General features: G+C 45.2%; 1 protein-coding gene across 1 annotated transcript in view; it reads left to right on the forward strand.

Moving 5' to 3' along the window:
• The first annotated feature begins 1,121 nt into the window (after positions 1–1,121).
• The window catches only part of OTOP1 (otopetrin 1), a 39,288-nt gene continuing 16,445 nt past the window's right edge, over positions 1,122–23,964 (forward strand). The window contains exons 1-3 of the mRNA XM_002814582.4: positions 1,122–1,589; positions 14,907–15,043; positions 21,776–21,834. Of these exons, the coding sequence (XP_002814628.4) occupies positions 1,187–1,589; positions 14,907–15,043; positions 21,776–21,834 (599 nt within the window). The 5' untranslated portion in view covers positions 1,122–1,186. The remainder of the gene's footprint in view (positions 1,590–14,906; positions 15,044–21,775; positions 21,835–23,964) is intronic.

Here is a 23,964-nt window from a genome sequence, read left to right on the forward strand (position 1 = left end):
CTCCACTTAGCGGCACCCGAGCGGGGCGCCCTGGCAGACGCAGTCCCCTTCCGGGAGCAGGCGGGTGCCAGGCGGGCACCCGGGCTTTGGAAGGGGCTGGTGAAGACGCTTGGGCGCCGGTAGCAACAGGGCAGACCCCGGGGCGTCCCTCATTCCAGCTCCTCTGGGTCAAGAACGGCTGCCGCTCCTTTGGGGGAGGGTGCGGGATGGTCTCTTTTCTTAGAAAGTGGCTCAGGTCTTATTCTGCGCCTGGGCATCTTGCAGCCGACACACAGGCACACCAGACGGACAAACAGAAAAACCCACAGAAGGCGGCCCCTCCCCCACTTCAGAGAGCCAGTGACGGGCGCTCCTCCACCCCTAACCAGACACACCCGAAAACAGACGGCCAGACATAGAGTGACCCGCACAGAGAAGACAATACAGAAATACGCAGGGACGAGGACAGACCGTCGGACGCTCGGACACGGACCCAGGCAGGATCACCTGGACCTCTGGGTTCCCCAACGGAGACCCTCGGGGAAGGCCCGGAGCATCGCACGCCACTGTGGAGCCCCGGGCGCCCCACTTGGCAGCAGCCACGCCCCCCGCGCACACCCACCTCGGGCTGGCTCCGGGAGACCCCCTCTCCCCGGCCCGGCAACCCCGGGACCCCGGGAGGCACCTCTCATCACCCAGCGTTTCCGGGGCGCCCGGACAGGGGCTGGGTGGGCGGGCGTCGGCGCAGGGGTGAGGGCTGCAGACGGCGGACGGGGGCCGGGCGCGCGGGCGGAGGTGCGGGAGGACGCGCTAGTGTCGCGGCAGGGCTGGCCAGTGTCCCAGGGATCAGGAGCGGGGAGCTGTCCGCGTGGGTCCGGAGGGGGCAGATGGCTGCCCCGGGCGTTGCCCAGTGAGGGGCAGTGGGCAAGGGAGCTCGTAGAATCCCAGGTCAGCGGGGTGGGGCGCTGGGTAAGTGGACAGGGTGGTACCTTGACGGAGGACGAAGGGGCAGAAGAGGGGAGGGCGGGCGTCGGGAGGTGACAGGAGACGGGGCAGGTTGGCAGGGGCGTGGGGTAGGAATCGGAGGGGAGTTGAAAAGGGAGGTGCTGGTTGGCAGAGGCGTCGGGGCAAGGACAGGAGCCAGGAGCGCAGGCGGGGCCCGACGGCAGCCACCCCCGGGACCAGACTTGGCGCGGGTGTCTCGAAGATGCTCGAGGGCCTCGGGTCGCCCGCCTCGCCCCGGGCAGCTGCGAGCGCCTCGGTCGCGGGGTCATCGGGGCCAGCGGCCTGCCCGCCTCCCTCGCCCCCGGCCCTGAGGTCCCCGGAGTCCCCGGCCCCCCGGCGGGGCGGTGTGCGCGCCAGCGTCCCACAGAAGCTGGCCGAGATGCTGAGCAGTCAGTACGGGCTGATCGTGTTCGTGGTGGGGCTGCTGCTGCTGCTGGCCTGGGCCGTGCACGCCGCGGGCGTGAGCAAGAGCGACCTGCTGTGCTTCCTGACGGCGCTCATGCTGCTGCAGCTGCTGTGGATGCTGTGGTACGTGGGCCGCAGCTCCGCGCACCGCCGCCTCTTCCGCCTCAAGGACACGCACGCCGGGGCCGGCTGGCTGCGCGGTGAGTCCAGGCGCCGGGCGAGCGGGTCTCCGTCTCCTCGCCCGCTAGCTGCATCCTGAGGCGGCTCTGCGCCCTTCCTACCGCTGCCGTCTTCTCTTCAGCCTTTTCTGTCTTGGTCTCTCTGTGCATCTTTCCTAGATTTCCTGTCTGCCCTTCCTTCTTTCCTCTCTCTCTCTCTCTCAAGCCTGGGTCGCCGCAGGAGCCTCCTCTCCGCCTCCAGACGCTTCCATCATTACAGCCACAATTACAGAAACCTCTCTTGTCCTTCCCTGGCTTAAAGCCATGCAGTGGCCCTACTGACCCCATGATGGAGGCCACTCTTCCTCTCCTGACACACAGCCTTCTAACACCCGGCCCCCGAGGGCCCGTTTCCTTTGATCCCCTCCTTTGTTCTCATCCTGTGCTGGGGTCATTCTTGCGGACTTTCTCTCCCATCGCAGGATCTCTGCCTCTGCACATTCGGCGCCTTCGGTTCCCTCCTCCAGGAATGTCTTTTCCACTCTCCCGCCTGCCCCTCTGCTTTCCGAGACAGGGCTCAGGCCTCACCCCATTCTCCCCGCGAAGCTTCTCCGACCGCCTTCTCCTCCCCGCTTTGCAGGTCTGACCACACGCCCCCAGCCCGCACTGGGCTCCAGTGTTCTTGTCGACATGTCTGTACCCTCCACTCCACTGGCGAGCTCTGTAATCCCTGTCTCTCCGTCCTAGAGCCACCTTGGGGCCTGGCACGAAGTGGGTGTTGAGAAAATGAGGGGGGATGAATGAAGTAATGAATGCGTGGATGCAGGGTGGGGCAGAGAGGGATAGAGGCTCCTGCTGGTACTCAGGCATTGGCTGAAATTGTCAAGATAGGAACTCTTCCTTCCTCAAGGGGCTGCCACATTTTTTTTTTTTGAGACAATGTTGCTCTATCTCCCAGGCTGGAGTGCAGTGGCACAATCACAGCTCACTACAGCCTCTTCCTCCTGGGCTCAAGCAATCCTCCCACTTCAGCCTCCTGAATAGCTGGAACTATAGGCACACATGGCCTTGCCTGGCTAAGTTTTGTTATATTTTGTACAGATAGGGCCTCGTTGTGTTGTCTCCTGTTCTCAAACTCCTGGCCTCAAGGGATCCTCCTGCCTTGGCCTCCCAAAATGCTGGGATCACAGGCATGAGCTATTGTGCCTGGCTGGGGCTGCCAGTCTTGAATGGGAGACAGACATGGTGCAGGTGAAAGGGAGGAGGCCGTGGGGAGCATGCTTGTGAAGAAAGCTTCTGTCTGAGTAACCTTCCCAGGAGAGGCCGAGTGCATTTCACACCACGTGGTCCAGACACATCACACATTGCCACTTGGATTCTCATATTAGACCTGAATTTAAATCTCCATTAGAGTGGGGCTTCCGTGTGCCTTGCATGCGTAACCTCGGGCAAGTTACTTGATTGCCTTCCTCATCCTGAACCCTGGTTTCAGCATCTGTAGAATGGGGATCCCACACTGCATAGGATCCAGTGACTAATGAGGTGGCTGCCCAGCACACACTAGGCCTCCTTTCCACACTTCTTTCAAAGGTCCTGGCCAGATGCCACCCTCTTTACAAATGCCTGGCAGGAATTACTCCTCACTTCCATGGGCCACCATGGCCCTCCTTGTGTAAAGCTCTTTTGGTCGTTGTCCATTTCTGCCTTGTATTATGACTGTTGGATATTAGCCTTATCATCCAGAAGAGATTTTAGACTTCTTAGGCTCAGGGACTGGATCTAGTTCATCTTGCTTTTGGGGAAATTTGACACCATTGCAGGGTGGCCCAAATTTCTGTCCTAAAAATGGTTGTTTTAGGGAAGTTAATGGTTTTGTGACTCTGTGAATGACAGTGAATCTGGTGCTATTTAAAACAAGGCACAAAGTGTTATTTTAGGATATTGACTTACACAGGCTAAAAAGTATTATGCACACGAGCCTTTACCTGTGTTTTCCTGCAGTCAAAGCCCCCTTTTTTGTTCCTCACTTCTTTTTCTCCTCCATCCTTTTTTCTCCCTTCTTCCTTCCCTCCTTCTCCTTTCCTTTCTTCCTTCTCCCTCCCTCCCTGTTCCCTCCCCTTCCCTCCTCTCTCCCTTTCCTTTTTTTTTTTTTTTTTTTGAGATGGAGTCTTGCCCTGTCGCCCAGGCTGGAGTGCAATGGTGTGATCTCGGCTCACTGCAACCTCCGCCTCCCAGGTTCAAACGATTCTCCTGCCTCAGCCTCCTGAGTAGCTGGGATTATAGGCGCCTGCAACCATGCCCAGCTATTTTTTGTATTTTTAGTAGAGACGGGGTTTCCTCATGTTGGCCAGGCTGGTCTCGAACTCCTGACCTCGTGATCTGCCTGCCTTAGCCTCCCAAAGTGCTGGGATTACAGGTGTGAGCCACCATGCCCGGCCTCCCTTTCCTTATTTTTTTCATTTTCCTTCTCTCTTCTCCTCCTTCATCCTTCCTTTCTCTCTTCCTTCCTCTATCCTTCTCTCCACTATCCCTCTTCCCTCTCTCCTCTCTTTCTCTTCCTTCCTCTCTTCCTCTCTCCCCTGCTGTTTTTGTTTTTGTTTTTGTTTTGAGTTGGAATCTCACTCTGTTGTCAAGGCTGGAGTACAGTGGCTAGATGATGGGTCACTGCAACCTCCACTTCCTGGGTTCAAGTGATTCTCCTGCCTCAGCCTTCTGGGTAGCTGGGACTACAGGTGCACATGCCACCACACCCAGCTAACTTTTGTATTTTTTAGTAGAGACAGTGTTTCACCATGTTGGCCCGGTTGGTCTCAAACTCCTGAGCTGAGGTTATCCGCCTGCCTTTGCTTCCCAAAGTGCTGGGATTACAGGCGTGAGCCACCATGCCCAGCCTGGTGCATTTAGAATGTTCCTCCTTCTCCTTCTCCTTCTCTCCTCCTCCTCCTCCTCCTCCTCTTTTTCCTCCTCCTCCTTCTTCTTCTTTTTTCTACTCAGTCTGTGCTTATCCAAGGAATGCTCTTCTTTATATTGAAGTGCAGTTAACTTCCCAGAACCATCATCCTCTTCCCTGGAGCTTCTATCATCATTCACTTATTAATCCACCATCCATCCATCCACCCATCCACACTTATTCATCATCCATCCATCCATCCATCCATCCAACCATCTATCCATCCATCCATGTTTTTTTGTTCTTCCTCTCTCTCTGCCTCCTTTCAGGTTGACTCCGAGCATTGGCGCCTGAGTCTATGGGTGAATGGTTGCACCATTTCCCAAGATTGGGAAGCCAAAGGGAAGAGCAGGGTGGGGACACAACACCAATGACATGCTATATTTCTCTTATGGACATGCTACGTTTGAGGTGTCTTTGGGACACTAAGTAGAGAGGGAATAAATGGGCAAGGTAGAGAGAGCACGTGATAGGTGTTCAGTAGATGGTGGCTGTTTAGACATTCATTGAGTTGCCTCATAATAATGTAATTCAAGTGAGGTGTGTGTATCATGGAAATGGTGTTGGCTCTGGAAGGTTTGGCTTGAGGTCTCAGCTGTATCACCTTCACCTTTCTGAGTCCTGCTTTCCTCATCAGTAAGATAAGAATCCCAGCTGCCTCTCTGGGAGGAGCTGGGGGATGTCGAGAGAAGCAGTTTGCAAAGCCCTGGCCATTCCTGTGGGTTCCTCAAAGAAGCAAGAAGCTAATTATTAGTGTCGGGAGGCTCTGGTGCCAAAAGGAAGCACCTTCAGCTCCAACAGGGACTGGGGTTTCCTCTGGAATTCTACCTGGAAAGACAGGTTTGACCCAGGAACTCAGCTCTGCCCTGGTGTTGGTGACAATCTTAGACCAATAGACAGAGGGCAAGTCCCTCAGGAAAAAGAGCAATGATCCCCAAGATCCACTCTGGGGCCACTATGAGGGTCTTGCTTAACTGCATGTGTTTTCTTACATATTTGTTTTCTTAGATGATATTTCCGGTCCAATGGAAGATATAGACACAGTGTCACAATTTCAACACAAACAAGCGAATGTGGTTGCCAAAAAGTCAGATGCAGGCTTGGCTTTCATTGGAAAGGAAATCAGACTGTGTGTGGAGGGTCTCATCCTCCTTGAGAATTTCACAGGCCCCTGGAAAGAGTGGCGGCAGGAGGAGCAAAAAGAGGGTCAGTCCAGAAGAGAGAAGGATGTGGAGGTCACAGGGTAGAAAGTGCTGCTGCCTTGCACCTGTCAGCTCCAGGCCATCCTCTGTCTATCAGCAAGTAAGAGTCATTTCCTCTGGGAAGCCTGTCCCGATAGTTTCAGACCAGGGGCAGCCCCCAGGTTGTATGGTCTCATAGCACTCTTCATTTTCTTTCTAGCACTAATCAAGCAGGAGATTGTATTATTCAGTGACTGTTGGGGTAGCCAGACTGAGCCCCTAAAGGCAGAGACCCTGTCTGAATGTGCTTACCATTGTATCCTGAGCTCCTGGCACAGTGCCTAACATGTAGTAAATGCCAATTCATATCTACTGAATAATTGAATGATTGAATGATTGGATGGATGGATGGATGACTAGATGGGTGGATGAATAAGTGAATGATGATAGAAGCTCCAGGGAAGAGGATGATGGTTCTGGGAAGTCAACTGCACTTCAATATAAAGAAAAGCATTCTAAAGTAAGCACCAGGCCACACGTGGTGGCTCACACCTGTAGTCCCAGCACTTTGGGAGGCTGAGGTGGGCAGATCACCTGAGGTCAGGAGTTTGAGACCAGCCTGGCCAACACGGTGAAACCCCGTCTCTACTAAAAATACAAAAAGATGGGCGTGGTGGGACACAGCCAATTATGAATCATTTGCTGCTTTCTGTTTTAGGCACTGGGGTTGCAGCTATGAAAGGCTCTCCTCAGGTGGAGCTGATGTTCAGGTAGAGAAACAGCAATAAACAAACAGCTAATGAGCCGTCACTGGGAAGCTGGGGAGCATGACCTGTGAGACTTCCAGGAGCTTGGGGGTGGGGACAGAGTAAGCAGCACAGCACCCTTGAGCAGGGCTACAACCAGGGGCCTGGGAGGTCTGCAGGAAGGCTGAGAGGTTCAGGTGGGAGGCAACACCTGCACAGTCTTCTTTCTTTCTTTATTTTATTTTTATTTTTTAATAAGGACAGGGTCTCCCTATGTCTCCCAGGCAGGAACGAAGTGGTGTGATTATAGCTCACTATAGCCTCAAACTCTGGGGCTCAAGTGCTCCTCCCACCTCAGCCTCCCGAATAGCTGGGACTACAGGTGTGTGCTACCACGCCTGGCTCATTTTTTTAAAATTGATTTTTGTAGAGACACGGGTCTCGCTATGTGGGGTGCCTGTAATCCCAGCTACCTGGGAGGCTGAGGCAGGAGAATTGCTTGAACCTAGGAGGCAGAGTTTGCAGTGAGCCAATATCATGCCACTGCACTCCAGCCTGGACAATAGAGTGAGACTCCATCTCTAAAATAAAATTAAATTAAAATAAATAAAATAAAATAAAATAATAAAATAAAATAAAAGTAAGTAGCAGCTGGTGATGGAAGGGTGCGCTTTGAGAGATGTTGAGCCTCCCAGCCCTGGGCTTGTCCAAGTAGAGATCAGATGGCTGCCGGTCATGATGCATTGGAAAGCATTCTTGCATGGGATAGAATGTAGACTAACTCTGTGGGACTTTCCACCTCTAAGAGGGGGATTCAAGATTCTAGACTCCTAGAAGGGATTTGGGTGCCTAACAAAGAGGAGGGGGTTCCCTCTGCCATCACTAGATGGATACCCTAGGTAGTCTTTGGATTATTCTCAAGTATTGTAGCTGGTAAACTTTCTGATTGTTCTAATGCACCAACTTTTTCTTGGCGATTGAGTGATGATAATAACATCCCGCTTATAGAGCTTTCTAGGTAAGGAACACTGTTCTAGGTGACTTCCATGTAATGACTCACTTAATCTCCTCAGCACCCCTATGAGATAGGTGTTATTACTGTCATTACATCTTAGAGATGGGGAAACTGAGGCAAAGGTAAGTGAAGTAATTGCCCAAGGTCATCAACTAATAAGTGGTAGGAAATGGGCAGCTGGCCTCTGCCACTCTATGTTCTACTGTCTTTCAGAGCATATTTTTGTCAATATTCCATGGACATCCAACATTGTATACTCTGTTTTGAGGTATGCAAGATTTTATATACATATAAAGGCAAGTTCATTGATTGTATGATTCAATTCTTCTGTGTCTTATATTTTGTCTACTTGATCTATCTAGTTCTGAAATTTTCCATTTTGTTTTTTTATTACCAGCAGTTAAATATATAAAGCAGGGAGGCTGAGGCAGGAGAATCCCTTGAATCTGGAAGGCAGAGGTCGCAGTGGGCAGAGCTTGTGCCTTTGCACTCCAGCCTGGCCGACAAGAGCGAAACTCCATCTCAAAAAAAAAAAAAATATATATATATATATATGTATACATATATATGTATATACACTTATATATGTATATACATGTATATATGTATACATATATGTATATATACACGTATATACATTTATACATATATATGTGCATATATATAAAGCAAAAACTGTTTTATTTGGGCACATGTGTGGCTGTTATATCTTCCTCATACAGTATGTCTTTTTTTTTTTTTTTTTGAGATAGAGTCTCACTCTGTCACCCAGGCTGGAGTGCAATGGCACGATCTTGGCTCACTGCAAGCTCTGCCTCCTGGATTCACGCCATTCTCCTGCCTCAGCCTCCCGAGTAGCTGAGACTACAGGCACCCGCCACCATGCCTGGCTAATTTTTTTGTATTTTTAGTAGAGACGGGGTTTCACCGTGTTAGCCAGGATGGTCTTGATCTACCGACCTCGTGATCCGCCCACCTCGGCCTCCCAAAGTGCTGGGATTACAGGCGTGAGCCACCGCGCCCGGCAATCTGTCTTTTATCATATGTAGTGATAAAGGAGGAAGGATTCTTTATCCTACTTATTACATTAACTTTAAATCCCATATGGTCTGATATTAATATTGCCATTCCGACTTTCTTTTTGTTTGCATTCCTTTGTCCACTACTTTATTTTAAACCTTTATTACTTTGTTAAAAGTGCAATTTGTGTAAGATCATGTAACTAGGTTTTGTTTTTAATTCAGTCTTCCTATTCTTGCTTACTACTTAGTGGGAGGATTTAGATCATTCTAATTTATAGTAATAATTTATAGTTGGCTTTTTTGTTTCCATTTTTCTTTATGATGTTTATGATGATATATTTTACATTCGTATTTCTTCCTTTTCCTTTTCCACGTTTGCCTTTTTTGAGCATTTGAAAAATTTATTGTGATTTTTTATTCCATTAATGGCCATTTTTTTCTTCCCTCACTCTCATAATCAGATGCATATTACTTCATTCTTTTTTTTTGAGACAGAGTCTCGCTTTGTCACCCAGGCTGGAGTGCAGTGGCACGATCTCGGCTCACTGCAACCTCTGCCTCCCAGGTTCAAGCGATTCTCCTGCCTCAGCCTCCTAAGTAGCTGGGACTACAGGTGCCCATCACCACACTGGGCTAATTTTTTGTGTTTTTGGTAGAGATGAGGTTTCACCATCTTGGCCCAGCTGGTCTCGAACTCCTGACCTCAAGTGTTCCACCCATCTTGGCCTCCCAAAGTGCTGGGATTATAGGTGTGAGTCACCGCACCCAGCTGCCTATTACTGCGTTCTTATTTGAAAACAAAATATTGAACATTTCCCTCAGTGAGCCACACTGTGTCCCACTCCAAGATGTTTGCTGCTGTCACTTCCTCTCTACCTAATGGGATGAGACCTTTAGGATACGTTTGCCTCCCTATTCCTTTCCCTTCTTCCCTCTCCTTTTCTATTTATTTACCATGAGGGCTTTCAAAGGTTTTTCTTTGTTCCCTATCCAGTCCTTTCCCAACTTAGGTTTTTTTGTTGTTGTTGTTTTTTGTTTTTTGTTTTTTTTTTGAGTTGGAGTCTCGCTCTGTCACCCATGCTGGAGTGCAATGGCGCAATCTTGGTTCACTGCAAACTCTGCCTCCCGGGTTCACACCATTCTCCTGCTTCAGCCTCCCAAGTAGCTGGGACTACAGGTGCTTGCCACCACACCTGACTAATTTTTTATTTTTAGTAAAGACGGGGTTTCACCATGTTGGCCAGGCTTGTCTCGAACTCCTGACCTAAGGTGATCCATCTGCCTCGGCCTCCCAAAGCGCTAGGATTACAGGTGTGAGCCACTGTGCTCGGCCGAACTTAGGGGTTTTGTAGAGATAGTTAATAGAATTTCACCTCAAAATGTCTATTCTGTATGACAAGTCTTTATAGGGCATGTAAATTACACATCTCAGGCAGTTTATCCATTTGAATTTAAGTTCTTTTCTTCTTTTCTCTCCTATTAATCTAATTATCTATCTCCATCTGTCTCTCCATCCATTATACCTCCACCCTCCTCCAGGTTTCCACAAAGTTGATTGGTCACTATAATTTGCTCTCCTCTTCATCTTCCCCTCTTTTGGGGACTCTCTTCCAGTTCACAAGCTGCTTGGTTAGAGTCCTTTGTCAGACAAGTTATGTGGATGACAGTTTTCTCTCACCCTCTGTTCTCTGTTCAACAATCACCTCCTTTCCTGCCCATGTACCTTCAACCTCAGTCCCCTTTTCTGCTTTACTTTTCTTCATGCACTTAGCACTTCCTGACATTCTTTATATGTTTACTATTTACTGGTTTATTTTGTGCCTTTCCCACTAGATGTGAAACTCCTCAAGGGCAGACACTCTATTTTATTGACCTTTATATCTTCAATGCCTGGGACAATGCCTGGCCCATGGTTGCTGCTCAATAAATAGTTGTTGAAAAAATTACATTTTGTGTATCTTCAAACATCATTCTGCCTTTTGCCCTGACACGTGGGCGACATCTTAGCTGGGAATAAGGTTTTTGAGGTGCAGTCCTTTCCTTGCGACACATTCCTCCACTGTCTTCTGGTTTCCCAGGCTGCACAGAAAAAGTCTGTTGCCAGCTCATCTCTCTGATATTTTGTGCACACCCCAATTTATGCAATATTATACTTGTATATTTTTGTTTCTACAGCAATCTCATATGTCTGTCTTTGAGCCCTTGGCACAATGCCTCATACATAGTAGGAGTCCCCAAGATATTTGTTGTATAAATAACTAGGTGAATGAATCCATGGATGAATGGATGAACATAGGAAGAAAGGGAGAACTTAAAGAGTATAAGAAAATATGTAAAGTATTTATTACTGAACCCTTGACATGTCAACCACAGAGATGGTCTAGACCAGTAGTTTTCAAAGTGGGGCCTAGATCAACAGTGGCAGCCCCACTTGAAAATTTGTTAGAGATGCAAATTTCGGGGCCCTGCCCAGACCTACTGAATCAGAAACTCTGGAGGCGGAGCCCAGGAATTTGTGTTTTAACAAGCCCTGCAGCTGATTCTGATCCAGTCTCCAGTTTGAGAACCACTGCTGTAGACCATCCTCATTTTCTGTATGGGAATCCTGAGGCTGGGAGCAGGAAGTGACTCATGTATTCTGTGAGTGTCCAGGTCTCTACAGTTTCAGGCCTGTGCTCTTGCCACTCAACCATGCTGCCTCGCCTCATCTTGCTATGTTTTTTTGTAATTAAAACTGACCACGTATTTGTCAAAACATTTCAAAGCACTGGGATCGAATCTCCACTCTTACAAAGTTCCTGATTTCATTGGGATGTTTCCAGGATTAAAAAATAAATGTGAGTTAGAGTTGTTTCTATAAGGCTTTGAGCAGTGGAAAAGTGCCAGGCGATTGCATTACTTTTCAGAGGAGGCTTCTCAGGCTGGGGCTGTAACGTTATAGCCCAATGTTATGGCTCATGCCCTCTTCTCTGCTCAGTGCCTTAATGCACGTCATACACGATCCAGTTTCCTCCTGTTGGTAGGAGCAAATGTGTAAATGGTGGTCAATGCTAGCCCAGGAGAGAGATGAGGAACTCTGACTTGATCAAGCGCTCATGATCACTGCCTTTTTCTCACGAATTTCTTCATTTGTCACCAAGTGTCTTTTTAATGTATTTTGTATATTCCTTTCCAGTCTTTTTATATGCAAATTTTTTATTAGTTTGTTTTCATATTTTGGGCAAAACCATGCTCATTATATTATCAAAGATTGCTTCCTTTCTTCAGTACACCTAGCACAGGCCCTTCCTCAACTACTACTATAGAGCCCTTACCCATCTATTTTTTTTTTTTTAATATACTTTCAGCCAGGCTCAGTGACTCATGCCTGTAATCCCAGCACTTTGGGAGGCTGAGGCAGGCGGACCACTTGAGGCCAGGAGTTTAAGACCAGCCTGGCCAGCATAGCAAAAAACCTATCTCTACTAAAAATACAAAAAATTAGCTGGGCGTGGTGGTGCACGCCTATAATCCCAGGTACTTGGGATTGAGGTTGAGGCACAAGAATCACTTGAACCTAGGAGGTGGAAGTTGCAGTGAGCCAAGATCATGCCACTGCACTCCAGCCAGGGTGACAGAACAAGACCCTGTCTCAAATAAATAAATAAATAAATAAACTTCCTATTTTAGAAAAACTTTAGATTTATGGAAAAGTTGCAAAGAGAATTCCTGTATACCTGTATGACCTGCACACTCTGCACTCTTATTTCTTATTATTTCATATTAATATATATATTTTTTGAGACAGAGTTTTTCACTCTTGTTGCCCAGGCTGGAGTGCAATCATGTGATCTCGGCTCAGTGCAACCTCCACCTCCTGGGTTCAAGTGATTCTCCTGCCTCAGCCTCCCGTGTAGCAGGATTACAGGCATGTACCACCACACCCGCTAATTTTGTATTTTTTAGTAGAGATGGGGTTTCTCCATGTTGGTCAGGCTGGTCTTGAACTCCCAACCTCAGGTGATCCACCCTCCTCGGCCTCCCAAAGTGCTGGGATTACAGGTGTGAGCCACTGCACCCGGCCAGCTGCGCTCTTATTCTTTAGAGAACAGGATTTTAGGATTAGAGAACTGAGATTTTTGAGTAGAGCAGTGACATTCTTAAATTGCTCCTTTTTGAGAAAGCTTCTAGAAGCCTTCTGTTGATTGGACCAGGCTTTGTTGATTGTGTATCATTTGTCAGACTCTGGGCTATGGGGTGGGTACAATGATGAACAGGACACAGCACCTGCCTTCTAGTTTTACCTTCGCAGCTCAACAGTAGAATTTATTTATTTATTTAGAAATAATTATTATGTTATTTTTGGGTAGAGATGGGGTTGCTTAGGCTCTTGGCCTCAAGTGATCCTCCCACCTTGGCCTCCCAAAGTGCTGGAATTACAGGCATGAGCTACCATGCTCGGGCTAGAATTTATTTTATTAATATATTTTTAATTGTGGTAAAACACGCATTTATATATATAAAATTTACCAACTTACCAGTTTTTAAGTGTACAGCTCAGTGGTGTTAAGTACATATACACTGTTGTGCAACCAACCTCCAGAACTTTTTCGTCTTGCAAAACTGAAACTCTGTCCTCATTAAACACTAACTCCTCATTCTTCCCTCCCTCTAGCACCTGGCAACCACCATTCTACTTCTGTCTATGAATTTGCTTACATTTGATACCTCATATAATGAAATCCTCCAGTATTGTCCTTTTGTGGTTGAGTTTATTTTACTTAGCATAATGTCCTCATGGCTCATCCATACTGTATCATGTGTCAGAATTTCCTTCCTTTTTAAACTGAATAATATTTTGTTGTATGTCTATACCTCATTGTGTTTACCCATCCATCTGTTGATGGATGCTGGGTTGCTTCCACCTTTTGGATACTGAAAATAATGCTGCTATGAACAGGAGAATACAGATATCCCCTAGGGTCCCTGCTTTCAATTCTTTTGGGTATATACTCAGAAGTGAAAAATGCCAGATCATGCCATAATAGAATTTTGAATTTTTTGAAGGCCCTCCCTACTGTTTTCAGTAGTAGCTGTACCATTTTACACTCCTACCAACAGAGCACTATTTCTCTATATCCTCACCAATGCTTGTTATTTTCTATTATTTTCTTTTTTTTTTTTTTTTTGATAGTAGCCATCCTGATAGTGTGACGGTATTTTGTAGTTTTGATTTGCATCTCTCTAATAATTAGTGATGGTGAGCATCTTTTCGTGTACTTGCTGGCCATCTTTATGTCTTCTTTGGAGATATGTTTATTCGTGTCCTTTGCCAATTTTTAAATTGGCTTTTGTCATTGTTGATTGATTGATTTTTGGAGACAGAGTTTCGCTTTTGTTGCCCAGGCTGGAGTTCAATGGCATGATCTCAGCTTACTACAACCTCTGCCTCCCTGGTTCAAGGGATTCTCCTGCCTCAGCATCCCAAGTAGCTGGGATTATAGGCATGCACCACCATACCAGGCTAATTTTTGTATTATTAGTAGAGACAGATTTCACCACGTTGGCTGGGCTGGTCTCCAACTTCTGACCTCAAGTTATTCACCCTCCTCGGCCTCCCAAAGTGCTGGGATTACAGGTGTGGGCCACTGTGCCCAGCCCATTGTTGTTAATATATAAGAATTCTCTATAAATTCTCTCATAGCAGCTTATTTTCAGTATCCAAAAGTGGAAGCAACCCAACATCCATCAACAGATAGATGGATAAACACAATGAGATATAAACATACAACAAAATATTATTCGGCTTAAAAAGGAAGGAAATTCTGACACATGATACAGTGTGGATGTGCCATGAGGACATTATGCTAAGTAAAATAAAGTCAACCACCAAAGGACAGTACTGTACGATTTCATTATATGAGGTATTTAATGTAAACAAATCTGTATATTGTGGATATTAATGACTTATTAGATATATAATTTGCTAATGTTTTCTCCAGTTCTGTGGGCTGTCTTTCCACTTCATTGGTAGCGTCCTGTGATGTGCAAAAAGTTTTCATTTTCGTGTAGTTCAGCTTATTTATTTTAATTTTTGTTGCTTGCGTTTTTGGTGTCATAGCCAAGAAATTATTGCCAAAGCCAATGTCATGAAGCTTTTCCCCATGTCTTCTTTTACAAGGTTCATACTTTTATATTTAGATCTTTTATCTGTTTTGAGTTAATTTTTGTATATGGTGTAAGGTGAGGGTCCAACTTTATTCGTTTGCATGTGGGTATCCAGTTTTCCCACCACATTTGTTGAAAAGACTGCCCTTTTCCCATTAAACGGTCTCAGCACCCTTGTGAAAAATCGTTTGACCATATACATAAGGGTTTAATACATAATATAATTTATTTTGAAATGACATCAATGTATATTAATGGAATGTGTGTGTTTCCACTTCCCCCTTCATCCCACATTTAGGTAGTATCACATTGTTTGCAGTCATTACCATCATCCTGGGATGCCTTAAAATTGGATACTTCATTGGATTTTCAGAATGTTTATCAGCCACTGAAGGAGTTTTCCCTGTCACCCATTCAGTGCATACTTTGTTGCAGGTAAACCACTGATGTTTATTTATGTTGTCTCATTCCTGTGAAGTGTATCCCAGGTTGTGCAGAAACTTGTAACATCAAGACGTGTGGCAAGTGGAGCTAGTGTGAGCAGCTGTGAACTGAAGTGAACTGAGGTGAACTGAAGTCTGTTTGAGGCTTAGTTCTTCAGCTGCCTCCATTGCAAAATAAAACTCTGTGTCCCCATGGCCATTTTCGCAGGGATCCTATGAGGCAGAACTTCTAATGATGAAGAGTCAGGAAATTCTGCCAAGCCAGAGTCTACAGTAAAGGCTTGAGGGAATTTTATTTTCTAGGTATGTAACAGCTTTATTGAGAGAATTCACGTGGCGTATAATTCGCCCATTTAACATGTGCAATTCAGTGGTTTAGTCTGTTTGTAGAGTTATGCAGCCATTGCCAAAATCAATTTTTTTAAAATTAATATTCTTCCTACATAGAAACCTTGTGCCATTGCAGTGCCTTCTCTGGGTCATGGAAACACTTTTGTTTTCTCGTTTGGGGATTAAAATCTTTTAGAAATGTATGAAGATTTTTTCCCACAGCACTGGTAAACTTGGTGTGGCTCAGAAGGAAGGATTTGATAAATATAATTTAAATACATAGCTTAGGGTCAGAAAAATTTCATGGTTGAAAAGAATGTTAGACGGGCCTTCAGGGTAGTGTTTGCCCTTGGCAGAAATCCGTGGTAATGTTATCAGAGTCAGGATCTGAATTGTTGAAATGTCAGCCTCATTTTTTTTCTTTTTTATTGTATATGTTTAAGGTATACAACGTGATTCTTTGATATTCCTATCCATAGGGAAGTGATTACCACAGTCAAGCATATTTACGTCTGTCATCTCACATAGTTGCCTTTCTTTTTTTGGGTATGGTAAGAGCACCTAAAATCTATTCTCTTAGCAAATTTCCAGTATACAATACAATACAATATTATTAACTACAGTCTTCACGTTGTCCATTACATCTCTAGAATTATTCATCTTACGTATTTGCAACTTTGTACCCTTTGACCAAAATCTTCTAATTTTTCCCCTCCAACCACCATTCTACTCTTTAGGTTATTTTGTTTTTATTTATTAATTTAATTTAATTTTAGAGACAGGGTCTTGCTCTGTTGCCCAGGGTAGAGCGCAGTGGTGCCATCACGGATCACTGCAGCCTTGAATTCAGCTCAAGTGATCCTCCTGCCTCAGTCTCCCTAGTAAGTAGGACTACAGGCCCATGTCACCATGCCCAGCTTCTACCGTCTGTTTTTATGCATTTGATTCAAAACGTTTTTCTAGATACCACATATAAGTGAGATTATGCAGTATTTTTCTTTCTGTGTCTGCCTTATTTCACTGAGCACAATGTCCTCCAGATTTGCCCATGTTGTTGCAAATGGCAGGCTCTGCCCTCATTTTTTTCTAACGAAGAAGTTGGAGCTCAGAGAAGACAAGTAACTTGCTCAAAGTCACTGCGGAGACACAATGATTATTTTCTTTCTGACAAGTCACCCTGGAAGACCATGAGCTTGTTCTAGTGATACTGCCATTGCTGGAAACATTTTTGGATTTCCAGTTTGAGAAGGTTCTTTGGAAAGTTTTCTACCTCTAGAAAACCAGGGATGACATTTTTAAAACTTCATTTTTTATCCAAAGTGACCTTCAGCTTGTACCCCCAGCTGACTTACCAGACAGCACTGAATGACCTCAGAGTGTTTCTCTAGATCAAACACATTCTCAAATAGTGAAGCTAACAGACAGAACATGCCCAGTGAGCCTGGAAACGGTTTAGCTCCATGGTGGCATGGGGGGATCACTGGGGAGCTTGCTGAGGGGCTCATTTGGAGGGGCTGCCTTGCACTTGAAAGCTGTTATGGACTGAGTTGTGTCCCCTGTGAAATTCATATGCCGAAACCTTCATTCTCAGTATCTGAGCATGTGACTGTATTTGGAGATAGGGTCGTTTAGAGGAAATTGAGGTTAAATGAGATCATTAAGGTGGCCCAAATTCAATATGCCTGGTGTCTTTATTTTTTATTTTTTTGAGACAGAATTTTGCTTGTCACCCAGGCTGCAGTGCAGTGGCGTAATCTCGGCTCACTGCAACTTCCGTCTCCTGGGTTGAAGCAATTCTCCTGCCTCAGTCTCCCAAGTAGCTCCGATGACAGGCACCTGCCACCATGCCCAGCTAATTTTTTGTATTTTTAGTAGAGATGAGGTTTCACCGTGTTGGCCAGGCTGGTCTCGAACTCCTGACCTCAGGCAATCCACCTGCCTCAGCCTCCCAAAGTATTGGGATTACAGGCCTGAGGCACCACGCCTGGCCCTGGTGTCTTTATAAGAAGAGGAGCGAAGGACACAGACACACACAGAGAGACAGCCACGTAAAGACACTGGAGGAAATTGACCATCTACAAGCCAAAGAGAGAGGCCTCAAAAGGAACCAACACCTTGATCTTGGATTTCTAGCCCCGGGACCCTGAGAAGAGAAATTCCTGTTATTGAAGCTGATGGTCTGTGGTCCTTTGTTATGACAGCCCAAGCTGATCAAAGATAACAGGCTGCTCATTCCAGGGGAATCCCATGAAGACAGAGCCTTATAGTGATACAGTGACAATGTGGAAAGCTTTAATGAGGCCAGAACGAACTGCATTCATTCATTCATTCATTTTTCATGCAGTTCATCTTTAAGTACTGGGTGAACATGGTTCTCAGCATGGGGAGTACAAGGGTGCAAAGCCGTGGTCTGTGGCACACACCATGGGGGTGTCAGTTAGGTGAGAGACAGTCCCCAAAACAGTGACAACACTGGGCTCAGTGCTTTGACCACAATGTCCCAGAGCAATGAGGGAGCACAAAGGAGGCCATTTCGGCAGCTTGGGGTGAGGGTCGATTTCTGCCAGGGAAGGGCCCAGAACCATTTGTGAGAGAGGGAGGAGCACAGGGGTAGTGGGTCAGAGGCCACTGGAAGAGGGTGTCTTTGGGATGTGCAGTCTTTCCTCAGAGTGGGGTAGGGGGGCGATGTGTGGGCACAGGCTGGATCCCTGTTTGGTGTAGGGCTTGTAAGCTTGCTCTCTGGTCAGATTGCATGACTCTGGCTCTGACCACAGCTGTGTGACTTCAGGCAAATTACTTAACTTCTCTGGGCCTCATGGGTCTTACTTGCAAGGTGGGGACAATCACAGTACCTATTTCATGGGTTCGTTGTAGAGATTAAAGGCACAGATGTATGAAAAGCACTTGGCACAGGGCTAGGTGTGCAGCAAATTCTTGGTCAAGGCTGACCACCACCTAGGGGCTTTGGCTTCACCTCAAGGGCAGTGGGGAGCCACTGAAGGCTTTAGGCAGAAGAATGACCGGGACAGATGTGAATTTTCAAAATATCCCTCTCAGTTGGTGGGTTGGAGATCTTAGCTTTCTAATTTAAGGCATTTTATTGGCCAGGCAAGTCAATGAATTAATCATTCTGTACCTGTTGGACACTTACCATGTACTTTTGCTACATTAGATGACTGGAGAATAGAAAAAAGTATATATATGTGTATATATATAACAATTAGGCACTGTTCTAAAAAACAGAGTATTTATTTTAAAATTGTGGCAAATACTGAAAAACCTGTAGATATCAGGATGAAATCGCTTTTGTCAGACCCAGGCAAAATAGGCCTGGGAAAGCACCAAGGAGAGGGGACTTCTGCCTACGTGTCTGAGATACAAAGTGTTTCCAAGGACTTTCTAAAAACCCTTCATGCATCTCCTGCTTTGATGAGGCTAGACATTACTAGACATTCTTTAGGACTGCAGTAAAGCAGATAAGATGCTCTTGGAAGAACACTTGCCCAGCACTGGCATCTCCACCAATGAACTGATGACAACTCTGGCTTTGAGCCTCTAGAACCGATGAACTCTTTCTCTCAGTGGATTATGTAAATTTCTCTTTTCTAATAACAGCTCCTCCTTACCCTTCCCTCACCGAATGCGCAGGTGGCTTGCCGTTCCATGCGTTCTGGATTGTAATTCCTATTTCTATTTCCAAGTAAATCCAACATATTTAGCGATAATTTTCTCTAGTGTCTTTTTTTTTTTTTAGGTTGACAGTCACATAACATTTACCATCTTAGTCATTTTAAGCGTACGGTTCAGTAATGTTAAGTACATTCACTTGTTGTACAACCAATCTGAGGACCTTTTTCATCCTGGAAAACTGAAACTCTGAGCCCACTAAACAACTCTCTATTTCCTCCTCCTCTGGCTTTTGGCAAACTCTGTTCTACTTTCTGTCTTCATGAGTTTGAATATTCTAGATGCCTCATACAAATTGAATCAGACAGTATTGGTCTTCGTGTGTCTGATTTATTTCTCACAGCATAATGTTCTCAAGGGTCATCCATGATGTAGCATGTATCAGAATTTTCTTCCTTTTTAAGGTTGAGTAAAATTCCATTGTATGTCTATACCACTGTGAAAGGAAAATAAATCTTGGGGCCCCAAAATCACTAAGCCAAAGGGAAGAGTCAAGCTGGGAACTGTGTCAGGCAAACCTGCCTCCCATACTATTCCTAAAAAAGATTGCTACAAAGATTTTAAAGATTTTAAAAAGCTACAAACCTCCCTCACAATTTGTCCACTAGGAAATTCCTTGTGGGCTCCAAGATCTTTACCCTAAAACAGCTGTGTTAAATTTCACCCTCACAATGTAAATGGATAGCCGATCTTCCCAGGTACAGGATAAAGGACAGAGCTCAAAGTCATCCCTCTGCTCACCTGAGACAAATGCACACCTGATGGCTTCCTGTGCCCGACGTTTGTTTTATCTTAGTAGAAATGCAGGTTCACTGAGCTAGATGGATTCATAAGCAACTATTCCTCTACCCCCTCTCACATGTGAACGGCTGATCAAAGACTCAAAAGAATGCAACCATTTGCCTCTTATCTACCCACATCTTTATAAAAAAATTTCTTCCTTGTTTCCCAGTATTTGCCCTTTCTCTTTAAAATATTGAAGCCCTCAAAATCATCTGTAAGAGGCACAGACCTGTCTCCCAGGTGCGTGTCCTTAATCTTGGCAAAATAAACTTCTAAATTGATTGAGACCTGTCTCAGGTACTTTTTGGTTTATATTACATTTTGATCATCCACTCATCCATCAGTGGGCACTTCAGTTGCTTCTACCTCTTGGCTGTTGTGAATAATGCTGCTATGAACATGGGTGGACAAATATCTTTGTGAGAACTTGCTTTCACTTCTTTTGGATATATATATATACCTAGAAGTGGTATTGCTGGACCGTATGGTAATTCTAAAAAAAAAAAGCAAAAAGCATTTATTTAAAAAATATGTTACATTACTGAGAAAAAATGGGAAAGATAATAAAAATGCACCTGTAAGCAAATCAACTGAAACCAGCATTTGCTATTGTTTTTATGTATTTCCTCCATTCCTTGTACTTAAAGTGTACAGTCTTCTCAAAGTTTGTGGGTGTAGAATTTTCTATTACAAGTTTTTCACTAAAAAAAGTTTTCAATGTTGGTAGGTAGTTTTTATAAAAAGCATCAATTAGATGGCTGTCTAATTTCAAATCGTTGATAATTGCTAATTTACTTAACTGTTTCCCTATTATTGGGCTGAATGCTTTAACAAGGAGTCACTGCTGTCTGTTTTTATTATTGGATGTTTCAAGACAGTTAATGCCCTCAATGTGTTTTCCTGAGTAAGAGAGTAAATCTTAGGTAAAAGAATGTGAAAGAGGTGATATGTGTAAGTGTATTTTATTTTGTACTGTCTGATTTTATTTTTATAACTCTTAACTAGAGAATAAAGATTAAATGAGACAAATTTATAAAATGCCTAACAGTGTTTGGCATGCAGTAGGTGCTCAATATGTGTTTATCTCTAAAATAAAGCCCAAAACATTTTAGAAGCCCAAATAATGCCTGGTATATAGGAGAAGCTCAGACAATTTCAGTGAATTAGTGAGATAACAATGGAGAATATTTATTGAAAACATACACGCTTCTCCAGGTGCTAGTCTAAGTGATTGACATGGATCATTTCATTTAATTGCTCACAACACCCTCTAGGGTAAGTTCCTATGGGAAAACAGGTTCAGCAAGTTTCCCTGACTAGCCCAAGGCCATGGGCTATTCAGTGAGGAAGTCAGGATTTTCACAGGTCTGATACTATATAGCATCCATGATTTCAATCCCTTCCCTGCATGCTGCTAGTGACTGCATAACCAGGGGACTGCCTAGCATATGTAATAGAGTGAAATAAAAGACCAGCCCAAATCAATTTCATTATTTATTTAAAGCTCTCAACATTTCCTTTCTGGCCACTGGCAGAGAGTAACTGTACAGTGAATATTTCTTAGATGAAAACTAACACGTGATATAAACCAGTTATAGGATTAATGTCAAGCAGGCTACTACTTCCAAACCCTGTCCCACAGCAGACATCCTCAATCAATCACCCCATATCACAGAAGACATCTTTAATCAATTGCAGCACCATTTCTTCCTGAACCAAGAGGCCTCACTTTATTTTTCTGCACAGTACTCCTGGATCATTGTCCCCAGTGAGGAGTGGCTCTGCCACCTAAGATGGAGTAGGAAGTCACTGATGTCCCAGCATTTTCTCATACCTTTTCTTTGAGTTTTATAGCTTCTCAAGTTTGCAAGTGAAAAGATGAGTGTCTCATCGATTTTTCTTTTCTTTCTTTATTTCCATCTAGGTATATTTTCTTTGGGGGCATGCAAAGGATATTATCCAGTCTTTCAAAACACTGGAAAGGTAAAAATCGTGGGTAATTGCTTTATATGTTGAATTTGGCATTCATTTAGAATTATCAAAACTCATCACTGCCATCTTGCTTTGGTTATAAAAACAGACCAACTCTCCACTTGGTCCTGAAAGCTAAGCTCTCACTTGTGGCCGAGAGAAGAGGGTCGCTGCTTTTGGCTTCTCCATGGGACAGATCCAGAAGTAGCACGGGGTGGGCTTGAATTTTGAATCTGAATCTGCATCTTAGACACTTTTCCCTGATGACCCTCAGTTTCCTTATCTATAAAATGGAGATGAAGGGAAGAAAATGTAATTTCTTTTTTTAACCCTTATAAATTCTCAGTTGAGATGCTGTCCTGAAAACAAAGGTCAGATTGACAACAGAAAAACTAGCAGGAGTTTATTGACACTTGCTGTGTGCCCATCATGTGGGAGGGACCTCAGTTCTAACATATTTCTCTTAAGGCCGTGGTTTAGGGGCCTTGCTTAGACAGTATTTTAACAAAGAGCCATACATCCTATAAGGACAAAACAAAGCTAAGTTTGCTCCCAGATTCTCCTAACTCTGCTGGCCTCGTTTCTGAGCTGGTAAAAGCCCAGAGCTGTCCCCAGTAAGAACAAAACTCACATCTCTTTCTGTATGCAGGAAAGGAAGGGGAGGTAGCAAGATCTTTTGTTTTTGTGAATCGCCGTCCTGCCTTCAGGCAGGCGCAGGGAGAGGCAATGTCCCTTGCATTTTTAACCTTCTGAAGCTTGATAATCTTCAGTATTGTAGAGAAGAATCTATTGGTTTCTTTCAGAGAAAATAACATAGCCTGCCTCAAGGACTGAATGAAGGAATTGATGTAAACCACCGTGTAACAGGCACTCGGCAAGTGTAGGATCTGCTACTAGGTCCACCCACCACCCTCCCAGGGTATGGTGAGGATGGAAGGAAAGAATCGACAGGGTAATGGAGTGAATCTCCTAACTGCAAGGCGTTGTTACCGTGTAAGAAAGCACCATGTAGGGCCAGGCGCGGTGGCTCACGCCTGTTATCCCAGCACTTTGGGAGGCCCAGGCGGGCGGATCAAGAGGTCAGGAGTTTGAGACCAGCCTGGCCAATATGGTGAAAACTCATCTCTACTAAAAATACAAAAAAAATTAGCTGGGTGTGGTGGTGCACACCTGTAGTCCCAGCTACTCCAGAGGCTCAGGCAGAAGAATCCTTGAACCTGGGAGGCAGAGGTTGCAGTGAGCTGAGATCGTGCCACTGCACTCCAGCCTGGGCAACAGAGCGAGATTCCATCTCAAAAAGAAAAAAAAAAGAAAGAAAGCACCATGCACACACACACACAGATGAAGGAAACATACACTGAGATTAAAAATGGCTCATGAGAGCCTTCCCTTTATTGTAGTCTGGGATTGTCAAATCCAGTGATGAGAAAGGCAGCCTGGCAGGAGAAAATGACGTCTGCCCTTGGTTTGTGGACCATTTCCACATCAAGTCAACAGGAGGCTGCCAGCTTGCAGGGAGCTTGCGTGGCAGAACAGTTTACAGTCATGTGTGGCAACAGTGCTACCTCCTTGAGTTCAGTGGGCCTGGGACTGGACAGTGCCATTTGGACCAGGAAAAATGAAAGAAGAAAGGGGAGCTGTGTGCATTATGAGTAAAAGAAAAGCCAGCCAGTATGAGGCAAACAGCATTGTCTACGTTTGTCAAAGGCTCTATATAATGCTTCCCAGATGCCTTGGGGAAGGCTGGCCATGATCTACAGCAACTGGGCAAGCGCAAGGGGCAAACAGATGGGCAAACACCTGACTCAGACACCCTGGGATTCTGTTTCCTTCTCCAATTGTGCTTGGACATTATGCCAAAGGAAGCCAGGATTCAAATGAGGCAAGATTTTGCCTGCAGTTTCCCGAGAGAGACCCAGAGAGATCAGCTGAGGTTAAAACTGAGAGGAGAGGCAGGGTCAAGGTTGAGGATGTGGTTGCGCCGTTTTTCCCGTGGGCAGATCATGGACGAGGGTTCTCTTTGGTTGTCTGCTTTTAATAAATTTTCATCCCTCTAGCTCTGCTTCCAAGACCCAGCTTCTTTGATGTCCTATAGGCACTGAGTTGGGTACTGGCAAGTTCAAGACTAAGGCTGAATGCCAA

The sequence above is a fragment of the Pongo abelii genome, chromosome 3 (genome assembly GCF_028885655.2).
Source record: "Pongo abelii isolate AG06213 chromosome 3, NHGRI_mPonAbe1-v2.0_pri, whole genome shotgun sequence".
NCBI lineage: Eukaryota > Metazoa > Chordata > Mammalia > Primates > Hominidae > Pongo > Pongo abelii.